The sequence below is a fragment of the Gracilinanus agilis genome, chromosome 2, assembly GCF_016433145.1.
Source record: "Gracilinanus agilis isolate LMUSP501 chromosome 2, AgileGrace, whole genome shotgun sequence".
In the NCBI taxonomy this organism is placed as follows: domain Eukaryota; kingdom Metazoa; phylum Chordata; class Mammalia; order Didelphimorphia; family Didelphidae; genus Gracilinanus; species Gracilinanus agilis.
In genome coordinates, this window is record NC_058131.1 from 63,138,590 (window position 1) to 63,159,693 (window position 21,104).

Here is a 21,104-nt window from a genome sequence, read left to right on the forward strand (position 1 = left end):
GAGGGGAGGGGAGGGGAGAAGAGAGGCATGACCTAAATGAAGATCTAGCAAGGAGACTGAGAAGACATAATCAGAGAGGTAGGAGGAGAACCAGAAGAAAGCAGCATCATAGAAGCCCAGCAAGAAGAAGATGATTGACAATGGTAAAAGCTGCAGAGAGGTCAAGAAGGATGAGGATTGGGAAAAGGCCATTAGATTTAGCAACAGAGAGATCATTGGTAACTTTGGAGAGAGAATAATGAGATCAGGAGTGAGAATGTAGAGAATGAAGAGTGAGAAGAAAGGGAGTATTAGCCCCAGGCCGCCTTCCTTCTTGAGGAATTTAGCCACAATAGGGAGAAGAGAGATGGGATGACTGTGAGGATGGACAGATCAGGTGAGGTTTTTCTAAGAATGAAGCAGACATGCCCTTGGTTTATAGGCAGTAGGGATATATCTCACTGAGCATAAGGTCCACATCTAATTCACGCTCAGGAAGAAGGTTCCAAGATTCTATTCAGCTATTTCTTCCTAAGAGCCTGTCTACTAAGCCAGACTTTCTTTCCAAAGGGTAAGAATTGTGAGAAGAAATGGAGAGTAATCGTCCCCAACCTGTGGACTTTTGCAATGTGCCCATGCCCATCAATAGGTACTCTCAAGTGGGAAGCTGGAACTCTGTGGCTAGCTATCAATCCCCTTCTCTGCCTTAGTGGCCTAGGCTTCTGGGTGGAACAAAAACCACACAGCCCTTTGTTTATAATTCCCTGATGCATTTTTCATATAGTAAGGATTGTAGTTCCTCATGTGTCCTTGTGAGCTCTATGTTCCTATCTCAGTCTCATGTGTCCTCGGTCTCCAAAGGTCCCCAGATTGAATCACCTGCTGCTTTCCTCTGTCTTCTTCCCCTAGATGCTTTCTTATATTCTGAGCTTCCTCCCTCTTTCGGACCAAAAAGAGGCTTCCTTGGTGAACCGGGCCTGGTATTATGCAGCCCAGAATGCTCTGCGGGAGGTAAGTAACCTCTCTGAATCCTTCCTTCCATCCTTGCCTCCTCTAAATCTAGAAGACAGAAATCTTAGCATTTAAAAGGATCTTATAAATCTCTTAGTCTCACCTCTGTGTGAAGCTGAAATACCCTCTGTTTTATCCCCACCAAGTTCTCATTTAATCTCTGATGACAGGGAGCTCATCACTTCCCAAGGTGACCTAGAATGGTAGAATCTAGAGGTAGAAGGAAATAGTTTATCATTTAATTTTTTCAACTAATAAAATCTGTTTTCTCTTCTTTCTGCATCTCTTCATAATTGAAAAAGAAAGAAAAACAAACCCCTTGTAACAAATACACATAGTCAAGCAACATAAGTTCCCTCATTGGCCACATCCAAAAAAATGTCACATTCCACATCCTCTATCCTTCACCTCTTTGACAGGAACATGCTTCATCCTCTGGAAATCATGATTGTATCCATTTGAGCTCTTAAGCCTTTCACACTAGTCAGCCTTACAGTTACTGATAAATTGTTCTACTCACATCTCTGCATCAGTTTCCACACATCTTCCCAGGTTTCTCTGAATCCCATTTCTTATGGCACAATAGTATTTCATTATATTCACATACTATAATTTATTGAGCCATTCCCCAGTGGTGATGGACCTTCCCTTAGTTTCCAAAGAACTTGACTACTACAAAAAGAGCTTCTATAAATATTTTTGTGCATAGGAATTCTTTTCTTTTTTCTTTGATCTCTTGGAAGTGTAAGTCTACTAATGGTGTCATGGGCATGTGTATTTCATAACCTTTCAAACATATTCCCACATGGCTTTCCAGAATGCCTAGGCCATTTATTTCACAGCTCACCTCGTCCACCATCCTCATTTTACAGATAAATAACGGAAGGGTGGTTGGTAGCTGAGCGGTGACTTCAGATCCAGGACTCTTCCCACTCTGCCCTTTTGCTTCCCTGCCCTTTCCTTTCTAGGACAGTGAGCTGAAATCATTAATCCTTGTAGAGCCTTCTGATAATCATTCAGAACATTGGAATCCAAATGCAGATCAAAGCATTCCATCCTTCACTTTGTTTCCTTCATTAGTTTTTTATTATATGTGTGACGTGTCTACAGGTATGACACGGGGAATATGAAAGCATATATTGCTTGAAAACACCAGTATAACCCATATCAGACAATTTACTGCCTCAGAGATGGGAGAGGGAGGGAAGGAGAGAATCTTAATTGTAAAATGTTAGAAAACTCTTGTCAAAAATTGTTTTTAGGGAGCAGCTGGGTAGCTCAGTGGATGGAGAGCCAGGCTTAGAGATGGGAGCTCCTGGGTTCAAATCTGATCTCAGACACTTCCCAGCTGTGTGACCCTGGGCAAGTCACTTGACCCCCATTGCCTACCCTTACCACTCTTCTGCCTTGGAACCAATACAGTGTTGATTCCAAGACAGAAGGTAAGGGTTTAATTATTTAAAAAAATAATAATAATTTAAAAATTGTTTGTACATGCAGTTGGGAAAAAAAAATCAAATTTAATAAATAAATTCGAATCCTTCAGTGATGCAGGCAACATAACCATGTCCTCCCTTAGCCTTATCCAGGCAGTAGATTTGGCTTTGAGTCTTCACCAGGAAGGAGACTTCTACATAAAGGTGATCTCTGGCTGCCCTTTTGCTGGTGAGCTCAGAATAAAAGCTGAGGAGGCTCGCCCATGGGAGGCCCGAAAATAGACCTCCTGGCTCCTGCCTCCCCACCTGCGGCTCAGAGGCCCCAGACTATAAATAGCCTAACCAGAGCTCCCAAGCAGAGGCCTGCGGCTGTCAGTTAGTCCACAGCTGTTCCTTGGGGAGCAAAGCAGGGCACCTGGGTCCTTGGCACCCTCTGGTTCCCAGGCCGCCCTCTCTTAGCCAGAAGAGACAGGCTTGCTGCGGTCTGGGCACATCTGCCGTCCAGAGCCCCATTCCTGGCCCGTTCCCCTTTGAGGGTTAGATGTGTCTGTTTCGGGCGGCTTGCTGCTTTCCGCTGTGCCAACCTGGGGGATCCCTGCTGTTGTGATCAGGGGCGTCTTTACCCAACTGTTTCCTCTGAGAGCTAGGAAGAGAGCGGCAGAGAGCTGAGCAGCAGCCCTGCTAGCAGAGGGAAGGAAGGGGGAATTCACAAGCGGACGCTCGGACCTTGGCGTCCTTCTAGGGACCAAGAGGCGCCCCTGGATGCTGGCAAACTCTCCTCAATGACACTCGGAGTGCCCTGCTTCTGCTAGAGCAGGGGTCAGCAATGTGTGGCTCTCGAGCCATATCTGGCTCTTCTGAGGGCCAGATATGGCTCTTTCTGCAGGAGCCATAAAGTCCATTTTTTTCAGGTGCTGTTACAGGAGCCGCACTGTGAGCACTGGACGGCTCTCACGAAATTACATTTTAAAAAATGTGGCGTTTATGGCTCTCACAGCCAAAAAGGTTGCCGACCCCTGTGCTGGAGGAACATTCATATACATGCACACATACAGATTTATCTAACACTACGTTTTCACCGAGGTTCACTGTTTATGCATCTCGTCTGGACTCTCCAAAAGCAAGGAAGTCATCTTTAAGAGATGTTATTTCCTGATTCTTTAGCTTCTCTGTGCTTATATTTACCCCTTGAGTGTATAATAAGGGACTTGGACTAAATGAACTCAAAACCCCATCCCAGCTCTAAAATTCTACTTGGTAAAGAACTTGTGTTACTTGTCCCTTCCTCCCACTCTTCACTAGTCCCTTTTCCCACTGCCGACCAACCCAAATGGCCAGTCCACAGGGCTGAGATAGAGCTGCCGCCTCATTCCCCTCTGGGAGAGGCTCCTGTTCTTCCAAGCTCAGTAGTGATGACCAGCCTGGAGAGGCCCCCTCGGTGCCTTCTCATCTCTTGTATTATCTACTCCCCCATCCCTTATGGAAATGGATAGGAGAGGGTCTTCTTGTTTCTTGAAGCCCTACACCAGTGATGGGCAACCTTTTGAGCTTGGTGTGTCAAAATTCGCCAAAAAACCCAGCATAACTTGGGTGGTGTGTCACTTCGAGAAAAAAACCATGATCTCATGATATTTATAGTTTAAATAACAAAAATGTATCATTGTAATATATAACTGTATTAAATAAACCAAAATAGGTAAATTTGTATAGGTAGAATTATCATCCGTAGTGCACAGAGTGTCTACACTACACTATAGCAAATGTTTCATCCTTGGCATGCAGCCCCATACTTCTCTGTGTGTGGCTGCATAAAGCCACGTGTCATCCAAAATGACTATGTGTGTCAGTGCTGACACGTGTGTCATAGGTTTGCCATCACCGCCCTACACAAAGGAGCATGTTGTTTGGTTGCTCCTTTAGCCTTTTATTTACAGCCCTAAGTCCTGTCATTGCATTTTTCTGATTCTCTTTTGTTGGAATCCTATAAAATAGTTTACATGGGAATATTTGGATTTGCAATTAGCTCTATGGTTGTTTTTAATGACAGTTTACTTCCTTGCTTCTATATGGTTTGGATAGCATTTAAAAAGTTTTCCTTCCCTGAGCTTGTTTAGGGTATGAGAGAAACCCTCCTGGAATTAAAAATTAGTAATCCACATATGGATAATAGAAAGAATTGACTACTTAAAGATTTGTTATTTTTATTTTTCATTTAATTTTTATTCATCTGCCTTTCCCCCATCATTGAGAAAAAAGATTTTTAATTAAAAATAAAGCTTTTAATACATAACTGCCTAGTCCAGGAAAATAAATTCTCAATTAGACATCCCAAAATAGGTCTCTTCCTGCATTTTAAGTTCATTACTTTTCTCTCTGCCAAGAAGTGAGTTGTATTTCATGTTCATTCTTCATGACTTGTGGTTTATCATTGTATTAATAGAGTTCTAAAGTCTTTCAGAATTGTCTCCATAAGGTTATTATTTATAAATTGTTTTTCTATTCTATTCACTCTTCTCTGTATGATTTCATATAGGTCTTCCTAGTTTTCTCTGAAACTGTCCATTTTATCATTTTTTACAGGGCCATAATACTATTCCATTCCATTCATAGAACAATTTGTTTAGCCCCAATGGGACAGCTCCTTATTTCTAATTTTTGGCTACAATGAAAAGAGCTGCTATAAATACTTTTGTGTGTATGAATCCTTTTCCTCTTTTTTTGACTTGTTGGGTATGCGCCTAGTAGTGCTATAAGTGGGTCAAAGGTAATGCACAGTTCGTTAACTAACTTTCTGGGCATCTTTCCAAATTGCTTTCCAGAGTGCCTGGGCCAATTCACAGCTCTACCAACAGTGTGCTTGGTCTGTTTGCCTTCCACAGCTCCTCCAACACTCATCATTTTCCTCTTTTGTCATTTTTGCCAGACCAGTAGGCACTTTTTATTTGAGTGATACTAGCTTCAATTTCTTCCCTTGAAAATATCCTCTTTTTGTCTTTTGACCATTTGTCTATTGGTCTTATAAACTTGGTAGATGTAAGACCTTTATCAAAGAACATTGCTGTAAAATTTTTTCCTAATTACTTTTTCCCCTTCCAGTTTTTACTTTAGATCCATTTGTACATATAAAATTTTTTCCATAATCAAAATTGTCCATTTTGCCTTGTTATCATTTATTCATAAACTCTTTCCTTGTCCATAGCTCTAAAAGGTCATTCCTTTTCTTGCTCCTCTGATTTACTTATGATGTGATCTTTATATTTAGTACTTGTGCCTATTTGGAGCTTATCTTGGTGTGTGGTAAAAGGTTTTGGTCTAAACCTAATTACTGCCAGACTGTGACCATTTTTCTCAGAAGTTATCAACCAGTCCTTCTGTTCAGAAGCTTGGGTCTCTAGATTTATCAAACACTGTGTTCCTACCTTTGCTTCTTGATGTTGTATACCTAATCTGTTCCATTGATTGACTTCTTATTTTTGAACCAGTTCCAAATGATTTTAATAACTGCTGCTTTGTAGCATAATTTGAGATCTGGAATGGACAGATTCCCTTTTCTTACCATTTTTTTTTCATTATCACACTTGAGATTTTTGTTGTTTTTCTAGGTCTTTAAAATAGTCCTTTGGGAGTTTGACATAGCAATGAATAAGTAAATTAATTCAGATAGTAGTCATTTTTATTATATTGGCTTGACCTTCTCATGAGCAATGAATGTTTCTCCAATTATTTAGTTCAATCTTTATTTCTAAGAGAATTGACTATTACAAATGTATCTAACAAAAACAAGATAATCATTTTCTGAATTTTTCAGGTGCCAGACCAAGGAATATTTGCTCAATTGAATGAATATTTATTAAGCACCTACTGTGAAGAAAACTGTGCTAGACCAACTAATAACTAATCATTCACATTCCTATAACTTTCCTCCTAACAAACCTGAGGGTAATAGTAAAAGAAAGGCCCCATCCTCCATCCTCACCTCTGTTCCTTCCTAAATTAGATAGATATTCAATTTCTTGACCTCCCCCCCTTTCTCTGATAGGTAGAGCTCCCCCAGCGCCTTGCTTGCTGCCCAGTTCTGCTGTCCTGGCTTCTCTGGAAGCTTTACCTCTCCAACAAATATATGCCTTTTGCCCTACCCCAATGGCAAGAAGCCTGGAATGTCCATATGATATTCTATGATATGCTGATGAGCGTTTCAGTGGGGTTGATAAGCCAGGATCATCTGGTACCAGACGGAAGGTGCCCAGACAGAGAGGGCTGCCTCGGGCCTTTTCTCAGGATCTCTTGCCTCAGGGCATTCTTGGAACTTTTCATTTATTTTTTATATAAAGTGCCAGATCCTTGGTGGTTCCAGGTCTTCTGAGTCTGGGGAGCCTCTGGGAACAGGCAGAGTCATTGGCGGGTGATCCACTCCTCACTCCATGCTGGAGACCCTTGGCTACCCCTGGGTTTGGGGGCTGCCACAGGGGCTTTGAGGCTCCTCTTCTGCCTTCTGCTCACCCTTCTTCCCCTTCCTCTGCTGCCCCTTTGGCCACACATTCGCCCTTTTTAAGACTAAGAATCTGCCTGGCGCTGGGCATCCGTTTTTCCCCTTTACTGTCCCATTCCGAGTGTCTGAGGGGTCCCCTGCACCTCCTTCCCCTCTGGCCCTGCTCTTGTGACACCCATTCTCCCCGGCCCCTCTCGCCCTCTCGGGTCCGCTCGAGGGCCTCAGCTCCCCTCCGGCGGGTCCGAGGTTGGGCCGAGCGTCTCTGGGGCCGGGTACCAGTAGCCCTCGCTGTCTGTCCCCCCAGCTCGATGTTCGGTATAACATCCCGGTGGCATCTGCCTCCCTCACCTCTATCAAGAGCCTGAGCCGCCGGCACGTGTGCTGTGTCAGCCTGGCCGACGTGGATAGTTCCTCTGACTGCTGCAACGTGCTGCGGTCAATCTCCTACTACCTGGGTCCGCACCTGCAGAGCCTGTCCCTCGGCGGGGGCACCTTGACCGAAGCCTCCTTTATAGGGCTCGTCACGAGCTGCCCCGGGCTCCGGGTCCTGGACCTCAGCGGCTGCAACAGCCTCTTCGTGTCCGGGATGCTGCTAGCCCAGCCGGAGACGGTGCAGAAGGTGCGGGAGGCCCTGACCGGCCTCCGGGACCTCAACCTGTCCGGCCTGCGCTCTCTGGCGGACGCCAGCTTCAACCAGCTGGCCGATTGTGCCCCCAAACTGGAGCGCCTCTCCCTGGCCCGCTGCCACATCGCCTTCGAGCCCTACGCCAGCTCGGCCGCCCAGCACGACTCTTCCACCGTCTTTTCCTTCCGCAACCTCCTGAACTTCCTGAAGGAGCGAGCGGGCCGCCTGCTCGCCCTGGACCTGAGCGGCACCGCTCTGAACCCCGCGGCGCTGCAGGCCCTGGGCCAGGTGGTGGGCCTCCGTCTGCAGGAGCTGACCCTGCGGAGCTGCCGGGACATCTCCAACGAGGCCGTGGCCGCCCTCTGCCGCCAGCAGCGGGGCCTCACCAGCCTGGACCTGAGCGGCTGCTCCGAGCTGGCTGACGGGGCGCTCCTGGCCGTGTCCCGGGGCCTGCAGGGCCTGCGGCACCTGCGCATGGAGAAGCTGCAGCGGCTGACCGACGCCGGCTTCCTGGCCTTGCACCGGCTTCAGGAGCTGAGAAGCCTGGACATAGCCGAGTGCTGCCTGGTGAACGGGAAGGAGCTGGTCAAGGCGCTGGAGTTCCCCAAGGGCCCCCTGCCCCACCTGGCGTCCCTGAGGCTCGCCTACTGCTCCCTGCTCAAGGTGAGTGCGGGCGCCCTCTGAGGCTCACCTGGCGGGTAAACGGCGGGCCCAGACCCAGCCTTTTACCCTGTCCTAGGCCCTGGGCCGGCTCCAAGGGCGGGCAAGAGCTGGCCGAAGGGGGTCTCCCAGAGACCGGATTGGCCAGCTTTATGCTTTGGGATAAGCTGCAGAGTGGAAGCTTTGGGGGCCGGAGCTGGTGCTCAGAGAACTGGCCGGGAGAGGGGAAGGCCCGGCTTCGACTCTGGCCTCAGACGCTTCTAGCGGGCCGAGCCCTTGAGGTTTCCCCGCTCTGCCCTCGGCTGCCCCCCTCCCCCCCCCGTGCCAGCTCCCCGAGACGGCCAAGCCCCCGGGACCTGAGCCCTTCCGCTCTTCTGCCCTGACCCCGGACACAGAATAGATTCTAGCGGGGGGGGGGGGGGGGAGAAGTGGAGGCGGCGAGCTCCTCCGGGCCCTGGACACAGAGATGTTCACCCTTGGGCCTGCGGGAGCCGCTGAGGGCTTCGGCCTGACGAGCTGGCATGGGGGGGCAGCCGAGGGCAGAGCGAGGAGGCGCCGTAGGGCGGGCCCCGCCTCAGGGCCCAGACCGTCGCCCAAGCAAGACCTTAAGGAGGGCTGAGCCAGAGAGGTCGGCGGCGCGTCCTCCCCGATCGTCTGTGGTCAGTCTGTCCTGGGCCGGGGTGGCCTCACTGCACCCTCCCGTGTCCCCTCGTCCCCCGACTTCCCAGGACGCTTCGGTGGTCTCCCTGGCCCAGGGGCCTCTGCGCTCCAGCCTGAAGCTGCTCGACCTGTCGTCCTGCGTGTCCCTGACCGACAGCAGCCTGCTGGCCATCTCCGCCAACCTGCCCCTTCTCGCTGTCCTGCGTCTGGCCTGGTGTAAGGACATCACTGACTCGGGGCTCCTGGGGCTGGTGGAGCGCAGTGAGGAGGTGAGGAGGGGGCGCGGATGGGGGGCGGGAACGGACCCATCTCAGGCCCCTCCTGGTGCCGAGCTCCGAATCCCCCTGTCACAGCCTCAGTTGTCTCCTCTGTAAGATGGGGATGATAAAGCGGAAGCTCGCTGCCTCAGGGGGAGTCGGGGGGGGGCTATTCTCCCAGAGACCCCAGGCGCCCCTGCCCCCCCAGCCAGCAGCAGGTAGGCCCGGGGCCTCGGCGGCCCTCTAACCGCTCCCCATCCCCTCCTGATTGGCTTCTCTCGCCAGAAGGACAAAGGGCCGAAGTTAAGCAGGAGCTTTGGAGACATGGGCTTCTTCCCCCCACAGCTGCCTCCAGAGCCCCTGGCCCCCCACGAGTCCCCCTCCCAAGAGGCTCCCAACAAGCAGCCCAGACCCTCGCTGCTCATGCTGAGGGCCTTGCAGGAGCTGGACCTCACAGCCTGCAGCAAGCTGACGGACATCAGCCTGACCAAGGTGCAGGGAGCCCCGGGGCGGCGGGGGGAGGAGGGGCTCTCGGGCCCTGGACGCGGATCCTACATGGGCCAGGTGGGGGCATGGTCTGGGGCCTGCCCACAGATCGGTGACTTCAGAGACTCTCTGAGAGCCAGAACCAGAAAAAACAAGTGACTATCCCAAGGTCTTACAAGGTGGTGAATGGTAGATTTTCTTTAATGCTTACCTTCTGTCCTAAAACAGGGCACGAGAGCCCTAGGCAATGGGGGCTAAGTGACTTCTCCACAGTCATACTGCTAGGATGGGACAGAGATCAGATTTGAACCCAGAAGCTCAGGCCTGTCTCTATCCACTGAGTCACCTACTTGCCCCAATGAAGAGTGGATTTTGTGTTGGAAGACCTGGATTCAAATCCACCTCTACCAAAGAGCTGGCCAATTGACTCCCCCTCTTTGGGCCCCAGCGTCCTCATCTGTAAAATGGTTCAGACTAAATCAGTGATGACGAACCTTTTGGAACTTTTTAGGGGCCCCATGCTATGCCGCACTCACCCTGACAGACTATGCCCACGCCCCGCCCCAGCATTTGGGGGCGGGGCCAGGCTCCCAATGGGCCAAGCCAGGGGCCTGCAGGTGCCCAGAGATCATGATGGCAAACCTATGGCACATGCACCAAAGAGGGCATGCCACAGCGTTGCTTCCAGAGTGCATTGTTAGAAGGCAGAGGGACTCTGGCAGAGCCACTCCCCTCCCCCTCTCCACCCCACTTGACAATGTTTTGTCACATCCGCACCCCTCTGCCCAGTAGGCCAATGGGAGTGCTTCCTCCCTCTGCTGTGTGGGTGGGGCATGTAGGGCACATGCAGCACTTGGTCTGGGGGGGGGGGCACAACACTTGGTCTTTGGGGCAGGGTTGGGCACATGCAGCACTTGCTCTCTGGGACAGGGCAGGGCACAACACTTGCTCTCTGGGCAGGGCAGGGCACATGTGGCACGCAGTCTCTAAAAGGTTTGCCATCACCGAACTAGTCCATCTCAGAGCAGATGCAGTCCTGAGTAGGGCCCTGTGGCCAGTGGACCCCATAGAGTGGAAGCAGCATGGCCCACGGGCCCTCAGGGCAGGATCCAAGGCTCTGCCTAGGTGACAGGGAAGCCCCCCCTAGAGCCCTCAGGCCAGCGGCCCCCGCTGAACCCAGGCCATCTCCCCAGGTCCTTCGCTTCCCCTACCTGAAGCAGCTGTCCCTGAGCCTGCTCCCCGAGCTCACGGACATGGGGCTGGTGGCCGTGGCCAAAGGCTGCCCTGGCCTGGAGCACCTGGCACTGAGCCACTGCAACTGCCTGAGCGACAGGGGCTGGGCCCAGGCGGCCCGCTCCTGGCCACGCCTGCGGCATCTCAACCTCTCCAGCTGCAACCAGCTCACGGAGGAGTGAGTCACCCCGAGGGGCCGGAGGGGGGTGGGAGGAAGGGGCCGCCCTCGGCCAGTGCTGACTCTGTTCCCCCACAGGACGCTGGTCACCATCGGGAAGGTGTGCCGGCGGCTGAAGGTGCTGGACGTGTCCATGTGCCAGGGCATCAGCATGGCTGCCGTGGAGCACTTGCAGAAACAGCTGCCTCAAGTGACCTGCCTCCACTCGCGCTTTGTGGGGGGGGCCGACCTGACTGTGAGCCTCTGAATAAAGGTCAGTGTCTGAACCCCGATCCTCAGCCCAGCGGCCACTTGACTCTCCCCCTCTTCTGGGGCTGCTCCCCTCCCCCCCTCGGTCAGGGCCCCCTCGCCGGTGCTTCCTGCAGCCACAGCGGCCCTCGTGGCCTTCTAGGGAGCCTTCCCAAGAGCCATAAGCGGAGCTCAGACGGGGCTGAGAGGCACAGCCTAGCCTGGATGAGCCTCCGGGCTTCTCCCCCGGCTTCTCGTGCTGGCTGGCCCAGAACCAAACCCTTCTTGGGCCTACAAATGAACCCCCCATCTCAGGGCTCTTGGGCCGAGGCTCCTGGGACTGGCCTAGAAAGCACGGTGAGCCCAGCCCAGGCCGCGCCTCTGACCCTTGCAAAGCTTTCTCCACAGTCCAGGCCTGCTGCCACTGCTGAGAATTCTGGGAACTCCTGCAAAGGGCCTTTGGAACCAGGAACGGGCCACGAGAGGGCCGCTCCATTCCCCTTGCCGGCCCTTCTTCCCAACCCCCAAACGGTGCCAGGGAAGCCCAGAGAGTGAGAACAGCTTGTTGGTGACCCCCCCCCCCGGGGAGGTCTGCGCTCTGCCACCCCCAGCTCAGAGCTTCGGACACAGGCCGCAGGGCTCGAGCAGCCTTTATTTCTCAGTAGTGACTCCCTGGGGCAGGCGCCCCAACACCCTCATAGCAGCAGGTCTGGTGGGTGGGGAAGGGGAGGCTGTGGCTCGTTCCAGTAAGTTAACAGGATGGGGGAGAGGCCCCAGAGCAGAAGCCGCCCCCTCCAGGCCTCGGGCCAGCCTCCCGCTGGCCTCCCGCTGGCCTCCCGCTGGCCTCAGGGCTCCGAGATGCTGCAGTCGTAGCAGAAGTTGTAGTTGGTGGGAGGGGGAGGCACGGGGGGTGGCTGGTCAGGGATGGGCACGTTCTCCAGCTCCAGCAGCTGCAGCTTCGTCTCCATGGCCAGCAGCATCTCCAGCTCCATCCGCATCTGCTCGCTGCCCATGGCCAACCCTAGCAGGGCACTCAGCCCATCCGTCCACAGGCAGAACTAGAGACCGCCCCGTGGGGTCACTTCTCCAGTCCAAGAGCCGAGTCCTCCACCCTCCTTGCACCCCCAGCCCCCCGGCCATCCAGCCCCCAGCTCCCGGCCCCCCAAGCCTCCCGGCCAGAGGACCCTGCCTGGGCACTTACGTCCCGTTTAGAGGGGGCGATGAAGTTGAGATAGGCCACCTTCCCCCCCGCGTCATAGCTGACTGAGAAGGCAAGCTCACAGATGTCCTGTGGGGAAAGGGCCCGGCGAGGCCCCCGAGGGGGGCAGTGAGCACCGTCTCCTTTACACACGGGGAGGCCGAGGCACAGAGAGACGAGGCCTCGGCTCGGCCCTCAGGCCCGGCGCTCTCCCTGCAGCCCAGGCTGCCTTTCTAGGAGTGGCGCCTCTACCAGGCCCGCTCCCCGGCAGGGCTTAGGGGCCCACAGAGCATAAGAACTGGGGCAACAGAGGCTCGGGCCAGCCTGGGGCTCACCTTGTTCTGTTTGCCGGAGCCTTTCTCCCGGACGTGGGGACAGTCCTTGCCCAGCAGCAGGGCCCTCATCTCGGCCACAGGGACTGTGGGGTGGAGGGACAGGGTGTGTGTGATGGAGGGTGCTTGGGAAGTGGGGGGGAGGCCCGGGGGCCGGGGCTTCTTGGGATCCCAACCCCGGAGCGGCGGGGGCCCGCGTACGCTTGTCAGGCAGGCTCTCTGGAGACGGCTGGGGGGCTCCCTCCTCCACGTCCCCGTACTGCAGCATCTTGTAGTTGGGGGACAGACAGCAGAACCAGGCCTTGTCTGCAGGGACAGGGGAGCAGCACGGCGTGAGGGGGCCCTGCCCGAGGGGGGCCCCTGGCCCGCCCCCCCCTCGCCGCACACTCACCCTGCCTCCGGCGGCTGCTGATCTTCCGGAAGAGCGTGCCCTCGCAGAGCCGGAGCAGCCGCTGGTGGCGGATCAGCCCCAGGAGCTCTGGCTTGAGCCTCTCCCGAAGCTCCCTGTGGGCAGGGGAAGGGAAAAGCTGACCACTGAGGACCCCGGCCTGTCGCATGCTTCCTTTTTCCTGACCGCTCCCTGGGACGGAGCCTTTCCTTTGTCTATGGAGCCCAGACTGTGGCCAGAGCCAGGGGCTGGAGGCCGGGGGGTGCCTCCACCCCACCAGCAAGGCCTCTGACTATTGGGTTCTCATCCAGAAAAAACGTCTGTCCCTCCCCCTCACATACATGTGCTAAAGAAGGGGCTGGAAAACCTCGAAATGAGAGGACTCGAGTTAAAATCCTGCCTCCACAACTTCTTATCTCTGAGTCTGCTGTTCAGTGGGTGGCAGGTCCCAGACTGGAGTTGAGCCCCTGAGCGAGCCTGGCCCGAAGGTGGCCGCTCTGCCCTCCCCACCTTGGATCTGAGCCTGGAGGTAGGGGGTGCCCAGGGCAGTGCCCGCCTCCCAGCCTGCCCAGCCCTCGAGCTCACAGGACGGGGGGCGCCATGGTGCCCTCCTGGTGCATCCTCTCGGTCTGCCGGAGCCTCAGGACCTCGCTGTAGCTCAAGGTGTTCACTTTGGTCCTGAACAGCTCCAGGGAGGTGGGCTTCAGGGCCAGCGTCCTTGTCAGCTGCTCCCGGACCACCTGCATGACCTGAGGGTGCAGCGAGTCTCAGGGTTCCCACAGGTGCCCCCTCCCCGAAGCGGCCCCTCCCGGTGCCAGCCCAGGCCGAGGGGCCTCACCTTGTCGAAGTCCTCCTGGGTAGCCCGCATCTCCTTCCAGGTCTTATTGAGCAGCTGGATGCAGACACAGAAGAGCTCCTGGAAGCTGTTGTCCTGCCCGAAGAACATCGGAGAGAAGTCCTGGGCCGTCTCCGAGCCTCGGGGGGCACAGAAGGGCTTACTGCTCCGCTCTCTGGCCTGGGGCTGCCCTGGAGCCCTTCCCCTGGAGAGCCCGGCCTGGGGCTGCCCTGGAGCCCTTCCCCAGAGGGCCTGGTCCCATGACTAGGTCTTGGATGGGGGTGAGGGTACACGGATGGGGGCAGGGAGACCCTGGGAAGATGAGGCACAGCCTGGACGCCCCCTCCCTGCCCTCGGGCACCGACTCACAGGGCTCCCCGATGCGCAGCAGCTCACACAGCAGCAGGGTCAGCTGAATGCTGCCTCGGGCAAAGGGACACTCGTGCTTGTCCTCTCGGCTGCTGTTCTCCAGCACAAACTGGGAGAAAGGGAGGGCCGCCCGTCAGAGGGGCCGGGCTCGGGGTGTCGGGGGCCGGGTACAGAGGGAGGGGGCTCTCGCTGGCTCACCCGGCTGTAGGCGCTGGGGGCATGGCTGGAGAAGTAGAGCATGTTGTCAAGGGCCAGCAGCCCCGGCGGCGCGCGCTCCAGGTCCTGGGCAGGGTTGCTGTTCTGGGTCCGAGAAGGAGAGAGGCCTGGATGGCGGGAGGATCCCGGACGAGCCCCAAGGGCCAGGGTGGGGGAAGGGAGGGGGCGGCCACTCACGGAGAAGCCAAGCTTCCGGAATTCCCGGGCACAGAGGGAGCGGCGACGGTCTGCGCTCAGGCCGCCGCTCTGGGACTCCCCGTCTGGCTCGAAGGCTGCCTGGCGCAAGGCCTGCAGCTGCTCCCGCTGCTCCTGAGGAAAGGACGCGGACATGAGCACCCTGCCGAGGACGGGCAGCCCCGTGGACTCGTCCGCCCATGCCCGCACCTGGTTATACGGGTCCAGCGGGGTGCGCATCCGCGGCTCCAGAAGCCCCAGCGTGAGCACCTGCAGCACATACAGATGGTGGGCCATCTCGTCCCCCAGCGGGACTGAGCTGTGAATGATGTTCTGGGGAGAAAGAGGAAACGGGGCGTTTAGGGAGAGAAGGAAGGGAGGGGATAAGTCCTGACAGCCCCCCTCTGTGCCAGGCTCAATACCACCGATATCTCGCCTGAGCTTCCAAACTACCCTGGGGGGTTGGTGCCTTCTTATCCCCATTCTACAGAGTGAGGGTGCGGGCCTCGTCCAGCTCTCTGGGACCCCATGGGGGGTTTTCTTGGCAAAGATCCTGGAGGGGTTTGCCATTTCCTTCTCCAGTTTATGTGATAGATAAGTAAACTGAGGCAGACAGAGTGAAGTGACTCACCCAGGGTCACACAGCTAGTGTCTGAGAGCACAATTAAACTCAGGTCAGAAGATAAATATTAATAAATAAATGAAACGAAGGGGCTTGAACAGGATAATCCCTAAAGTCCTTCTCAGCTCCACCAGCTCTTATGACCTAGAACCCGGGCCTCCTTTCCTGGCTCTCTGGTCCTCACCTTGTAGATGAACTGGCGAAGATTCCTCTGCCCTAAGTAATCCAGCATGACCTAGAGAGGGAAGGGGAGAAGTGGGAGCAGGCCCAAGAGTCTTCCCCAGGGCCCGCCGGAACCCTGCGGCCCCCGCCTCGCTCTCACCTGGCGCTCGGCAAAGCTGGCGTTCTGCAGAAGGGCAGTCAGCAGGGCCATGGCTTTGGTCTGCAAAGGCTGGTTCAGCCTGACAGCAGAGGAGACCGAGAGAGGGGTCAGCCAGCTCCGAGAGCCCAGAGCAGCCCCCCAGCCACCCCCAGAAGGCCTGCTCCCCGCCTCACACTTGCAGATGCACCAGCAGCCTTTCCAAGGGCACCTCCTGCTTCACCAGCTGGCCCAGCGGGGGACTGCTGAGGGCCAGGCTCTCCAGCAGCCCCAGCGCCAGCTGGGGCACCGAGGCGTCCATCAGGTTCATGTTGACATACGACACCACCTGGAAGAGGGAATGAAAAAGGCCCGGCGTCTCCCCGGCCACCTAGCCCTGAACCCGTTCTGGGTCCCTCCCTCCCTCTCTCCCAGAGTCCCCACCTTCTTGACCAAGTTCCTACTGAGCGTTTCCCAAGACACCACGCCATGCTCCATGAGCTCCGAGAAGGCCCTCAGGCCGTGGGCCAGGACCTCCCCGAGGCTGGGGGACAAAAGGGAAAGGGCAGATGATCAGTGCTAGAAGGGCCCTCAGATGACCACCCAGCCAGGCCCATTCAGACTGCAGAAGAGCGCCAAAGAGCGCTCAGCAGGGCTTTGATGGCGCCTCAGGGGGAGTTCCAGGGGAACCAGCTCCGGGGTCCGCCATCTTTACCAGGGACTGACAGAGCCATGGAGCCGGGAGGGATGGCTGACGGAGCCGGGGACCACCAAGGCTTGGGACACGCTAGAATTCGGTCCAGGTGAAGGAAAATGGGAATAATCATCTGTGTAGTACGGTCTGTATGCCAGGCTCCGAGCTTGGCGCTTTTTTACAAGCCTTGCCGTATGTGGTCCGTACAATTCTGCAAAGTAGGTGCTGTTATCATCGGCATTTTTAACAGTTGAGGAAACCGAAGCAAAATGGTTGGTCCAGGGTCTCACAGCTAGCCCCTGAGGCAAGCAAGATCTGACTCCAGGCCCAGGGCTCTAACCATTATGCAACCTAGCTGCTTATCAGTGTAACAAGATAACATTAGACACAGATAAAGGTAGAAAGGAATTGTGATGAAGATGGCCTTGGAATCAGAAAGTCATGAATTCAAGTCCCACCTCTGGCACAAAATAACATGTAGTCAAACAGGCCAGTCACTTAACCTTGAAACATCCCAGGAAAGGGGCAATGAGGTGGCTCAGTGGATAGAGTCAAGCCCAGAGATGGGAGGTTTGGGGGTCAAATCTGGCCTTGGACACTTCCCAGTTGTGTGACTCTGGGCAAGTCACTGAACCCCTACTGCCTAGCCCTTGCAGCTCATCTGCCTTGGAACCCTTACAGAGTACTGATTCTAAGATGGAAGGTAAGAATTTAAAAAAGAATGCCCCAGGAAAACCTCCAAACTATTAAGTCAGAGATGAGTTGGCAATGCATGCATCTGTGTTAGGAGTTTCCTGTGCCAAGGAAATCACAGATCCAAACAGACAAGAGTAATGTCTCACACATGGGCTTAAAAAAAATGACTTGGCCAGCACAAGACTTTCGAGAAAAGGCAACAGCCACATAACAGTTCTTATGAACCAGATCTAAGAGCTCTATTAGACAAAAAAGCTGATGAGATTTAGATGGCATTAAGAGAATCGAATTCCACTGAATTCAGCTCAGCTCAGCTGTGACACAGGCATATGCCAAGGTAGCAGAATAGATCTTTGCCCTAAGAAACAATGATGGACAAGTGATAATACACGTATAAACCATTGGAATTGCTTGTGAGCTCCAAGAGGAGAGAGGGAAGAGGGGAGGGAGAGAACATGAATCATGTAACCGTGGAAAAAATATTTTAAAATAAATTAATTTTAGAAAAAAAAATGATGATGGAACACAGAAAAGCATTGGAAGCCTTTGTGAACTGATGCAATGAAGTAGGAAGAAGTACAGAAACAGTATAAACAACGACCACCACAAGAGTAGAAATGAAACAAAAAGGCAACAAAACTCAATGCTGGGGAATTGTAACAAAGAAGCTTGGCCCTGAAGATGACAGGAGGAGAGAAACCCCCTTTTTGGCAGAGATGGGATGACACCTGGGGATGGGACATTGCCTACACTTTCGAAGATTCAATGTTGAGCTTTTTCTCCTCTTCAATTCTGTTAATAAAATGGCTCTAGGTGTAATTTCCACAGCTAGATGGTACTTGGAATTCCTGGAATCAGGAAGACCTGAATGACCCTAGGCAAGTCACTTAATCTTGTTTGCCTCAGTTTCCTCATCATTCAAATGAGGTGAAGGAAATAGCAAAACACTCCAGTATCTTTGCCTAAAAAAAAAACAAATGGGGCCACAGAAAGTCAATGTGACTAAGTAACACCAAAAAAGTGGAAGCTGGGAAATGGGGAGAAGAAACTTCCAAAAATAGAAGGTATTTATATATTAAAAAAAAAAAAAAAGTTAAGACTGGCAACGTGCCTAGGAGTAAGAAGGTTTGAGTCCTGCTGAATTCTACTCTGATCAGGCCACATCTGGGGTATTGTGATCAATTCTAGATTTTAGGAAGAGCATTGACTTGACAAACTGAAGAATGTCTTGAGAAGAAGCGTTCAAGATCATGCCAAACCCGATTCAGCTGAAGGACTTGAGAATGTCTAGGCTGGGGAAGAAAAAGACTTCAGGGGTGTGATAGCTGACTTCAAGGATGAATGCAGGTGGAAAGAGAGCCAACTGCTTATTGCTGTCACCACAAGGCAGAAGTAAAAGCAGTGGGGGGAAGCTGTAAAGCCCAAGACTTGGGCTTGATGTGAGGAAAAGGTGCCTAATGATTATTAGGGATGAGAACCACAACTGCAGTGGGCTGCCTTAGGAGATCACAAAGGCTAGATGTCTGTTTCTCAGGCAGGTCATAGGATTCTTATTGAAATCTGGGGTGGACTCGGGTTCCTTCCAGCTCTAGGATTCTGAGACGTTTTCCAGCAGAGAAAACTTGGGCCCAGATTAAAAGGATTTGTCCAGGGTCCCGGGGAGGAAGGGGCAGAGGCAGGGTGCATGTTTCCCGAAGGCTAGGTGAAGCCGCCTTTCTAACCTCACAAGCTCTCCCACTGCTACACCTGGAAGGGAACTTGTGGATTCTCTCCCTCTTAGGAAAGGAAGCCAGAGCAGGGTCTGGGATGCCCAGGGCTCCCCTCCCTGCGCCCTGCCTCCAGCACTCACTCATCCCCATCCTCAATGATGGCCCCCAGGTGCTCGAGCCCATCTTGGTTAATGACTTCTCCAGCAAAGGTCAGATCGGGAGCCAGCAGGGCCAGGCGTCTCAACGCTTCCCTCTTGACTTCCCGGCTTCCACTCTTCAGTGCGTTCAGAAGACTCTCAGCCTCTTTGTCCTAGGAGCAGGAAGAGGGGACCGTGGGAAATCCAGTGTGTGGGCTGCCTCAAGGCTGAGGAGAGTCCGGGGCTTGGGCTTTGGGTTTGGGGGAGGCAGTACCGGAGCAATGCTGAGGGACAGGATGCTCCCGTTCTTGATCTCGGAGCGGTTCTGGAAGAAACAGGGAAAAGGAGAAAGAGGGCTGGAATGCCCAGAGTAGAGGGGAGGAGTCAGGTGTTGGGTGAGTGACTCATCCCCGGGCCAGTGCCTGAGGAGGTGGGGACCTAAGCGGGGCTCAGGAGTTCAGTGGAAGTGATCAGTGGACCAGTGGGTCGGCCAAGGTAGGTGAGATCAGTGAGGCGGCAGGAGAATCCCGGGAGGTTAGCCCCTGCAGCTCTGTGCGTAGGCAGGCGTTCCCAGGGCACCCAGAGGCTCGGGCAGGAATGGGGCTGGGTCTCCACGGCTCACACTCTCAGTGATGTACTTCCGATGGCCATCGGCGTACTGCAGGGCGTAGTGTTCGTAGTCAGTCAAGTTCCAGCTGCAGGGAAGGAGCAGCCCTCAGCCTTCGTCCCGGACCCACCCCGTCTGTCCCGCAGCCCCGACGAAATTCTTCTTCTTCCTCCTCCTCCTCCTCCTCCTCCTCCTCCTCCTCCTCCTCCTCCTCTCCCATCCCACAAGCAGGAGGAATGGATACTCACACACTGCAGACCTCCTTCAGCACTGCTGCCAGGGGTTTGGCCTGCAAGGGGGAGTGGTAGGTCAGCCACCCCAGCCTCCAGGTGGAGGGTTCCCAGGCGGAGCAGGGTTTAGGCAGAATTCCTCGGCTTGCCGAGGAGCTGGAGGGCAGTGGGCACGTTTAACCCTCTCTGGGCCCCAGTAAAGGGGTGGCCTGAGCTGGATGGTCTCGAAGGGAGGTCCCGACCCTAAGTCCAATGACCCCGTGACTCAGGAGTGCCCGGGGCTGGGGCAGCTAAGGGCCCGGGCGAGGAAGGCGAACAGGGCGTGCCCGGGCCCAGGTGGCCGGTAAGGGTTACCTGATCCAGCTGAATGAGCTGTGGGATGGCCCCCGGCATCTGAATGGCGATCTTGACCACGTTCCTGGTGGGGGCCATGGCCCGAGCGCCGGCTCAGCCGCCTGCCGGACCACGGGAAGCGGGGTCAGCGCGGGCGGGGCCGGGCGCATTCCTGAGACACGCCGGGACAGGTCTGTTCCGTCCGTTCGGCCCCGCCCCCGCCCGCCCCCTGTCCCGTCCGGTCCGTGGCATTCCGGGGTTAGGGTTGGGGGGCTGAAATCCCCCCACGGCCCACCCCGGGGGCTCCCAGGACTCACCCGGTCCGCCTGCCCGCCTGCCCGCCCGGCGCGTCCTTCCCTGGGGAGCGCCCCGTAGTTCCGGGTTGGAGTCCCGGGGGTGGGACGCGCAGGGTGCGGGAGTGCTCCTGGGCCGGGCTGGGCTGAGCCCGGCCCTGCCCCGCCCCCTCCGTTAAGGTGGAGGTTCAGGGCCCCAAGCACCGGGAAGGACCGGGGAGACCACTCACACATCCCCCTTCCTCTTGGAGGCCACACGGCCTTTGTAAAGCGGAGCCGCCAGAACGGGAGCCAGCCTGTCACCTCCCCAGGGATAAAGTTCGAAGGCGGCCAGTTTGCTTGCGGGGCGAGGGCACGGGCCACCCCAGTGCCTCGTTCACCTGGGCCCTAGGCACGCCCTTCTACAGCACGGCCTGGGCCCGAGCCTCCACTGCCAGGAGGGGCCTGCACCGGGTGCAGAAAGGAGGAAGGGGCCAGGGGAACCTTAGGCGCGGCTTTTATTCAGACACTGTACAAATATTACAGGCAATTTCCTTACACTGCAAAAAGTATAAAAATAATCTTTATATAGGAATCTGTTCATTCCTGTAAATCTCTCTAAATCTCTTTCCGAACATTTTCTAACTGGAGGCAAGGGGTGATACATGAACACAGGAGGCAGGGGCCACCTCCTTCCAGCCCTGGGCTAGAGGGGGCCCTCAGACTTGTGGCACAGGGATGGGGGGGGGGGG

At 54.8% G+C, this 21,104-nt stretch overlaps 2 protein-coding genes across 3 annotated transcripts; one reads left to right on the forward strand and one right to left on the reverse strand.

The window, feature by feature from the left end:
• Positions 1 to 888: 888 nt before the first annotated feature.
• On the forward strand, positions 889 to 11,286 carry LRRC29 (leucine rich repeat containing 29). Its single transcript, XM_044660590.1, has 6 exons — positions 889 to 990; positions 7,220 to 8,203; positions 8,929 to 9,129; positions 9,475 to 9,609; positions 10,797 to 11,014; positions 11,093 to 11,286. Exons 1-6 carry the CDS (start codon positions 889 to 891, stop codon positions 11,259 to 11,261), a joined length of 1,809 nt encoding a protein of 602 aa, XP_044516525.1. The 3' UTR covers positions 11,262 to 11,286.
• Positions 11,287 to 11,876: 590 nt separating this feature from the next.
• Positions 11,877 to 20,449, reverse strand: ELMO3 (engulfment and cell motility 3). Of its 2 annotated transcripts, none has more exons than XM_044660591.1 (20): positions 20,102 to 20,202; positions 19,766 to 19,806; positions 19,533 to 19,605; positions 19,185 to 19,235; positions 18,914 to 19,083; positions 16,119 to 16,218; positions 15,872 to 16,023; positions 15,699 to 15,777; positions 15,561 to 15,611; positions 14,965 to 15,087; positions 14,758 to 14,889; positions 14,563 to 14,664; positions 14,365 to 14,473; positions 13,999 to 14,135; positions 13,746 to 13,909; positions 13,164 to 13,276; positions 12,974 to 13,078; positions 12,776 to 12,858; positions 12,444 to 12,530; positions 11,877 to 12,300 (listed from the first exon to the last, which is right to left on the reverse strand). In XM_044660591.1, exons 1-20 carry the CDS (start codon positions 20,177 to 20,179, stop codon positions 12,088 to 12,090), a joined length of 2,163 nt encoding a protein of 720 aa, XP_044516526.1. In that variant the 5' UTR covers positions 20,180 to 20,202; the 3' UTR covers positions 11,877 to 12,087. The 2 variants fall into 2 exon arrangements, 1 of the variants encoding a protein (XP_044516526.1); XR_006505350.1 differs by adding an exon at positions 20,398 to 20,449 and having other exon boundaries at positions 12,289 to 12,300; positions 12,776 to 13,078.
• Between the last annotated feature and the right edge of the window lie 655 nt (positions 20,450 to 21,104).

Coding starts and splice junctions, on each gene's coding strand:
- LRRC29 (XM_044660590.1), top strand. CDS start 889: ATGCTTTCTTATATTCTGAGCTTCCTCCCTCTTTCGGACCAAAAAGAG. Junction 9,130..9,474: donor TGGTGGAGCGCAGTGAGGAG/GTGAGGAGGGGG, acceptor CTGCCTCCAGAG/CCCCTGGCCCCCCACGAGTC. Junction 11,015..11,092: donor TGCAACCAGCTCACGGAGGA/GTGAGTCACCCC, acceptor GTTCCCCCACAG/GACGCTGGTCACCATCGGGA.
- ELMO3 (XM_044660591.1), bottom strand. CDS start 20,179: ATGGCCCCCACCAGGAACGTGGTCAAGATCGCCATTCAGATGCCGGGG. Junction 14,665..14,757: donor TCCGGAAGCTTGGCTTCTCC/GTGAGTGGCCGC, acceptor TCTCGGACCCAG/AACAGCAACCCTGCCCAGGA. Junction 12,301..12,443: donor TCGCCCCCTCTAAACGGGAC/GTAAGTGCCCAG, acceptor GGCGGTCTCTAG/TTCTGCCTGTGGACGGATGG.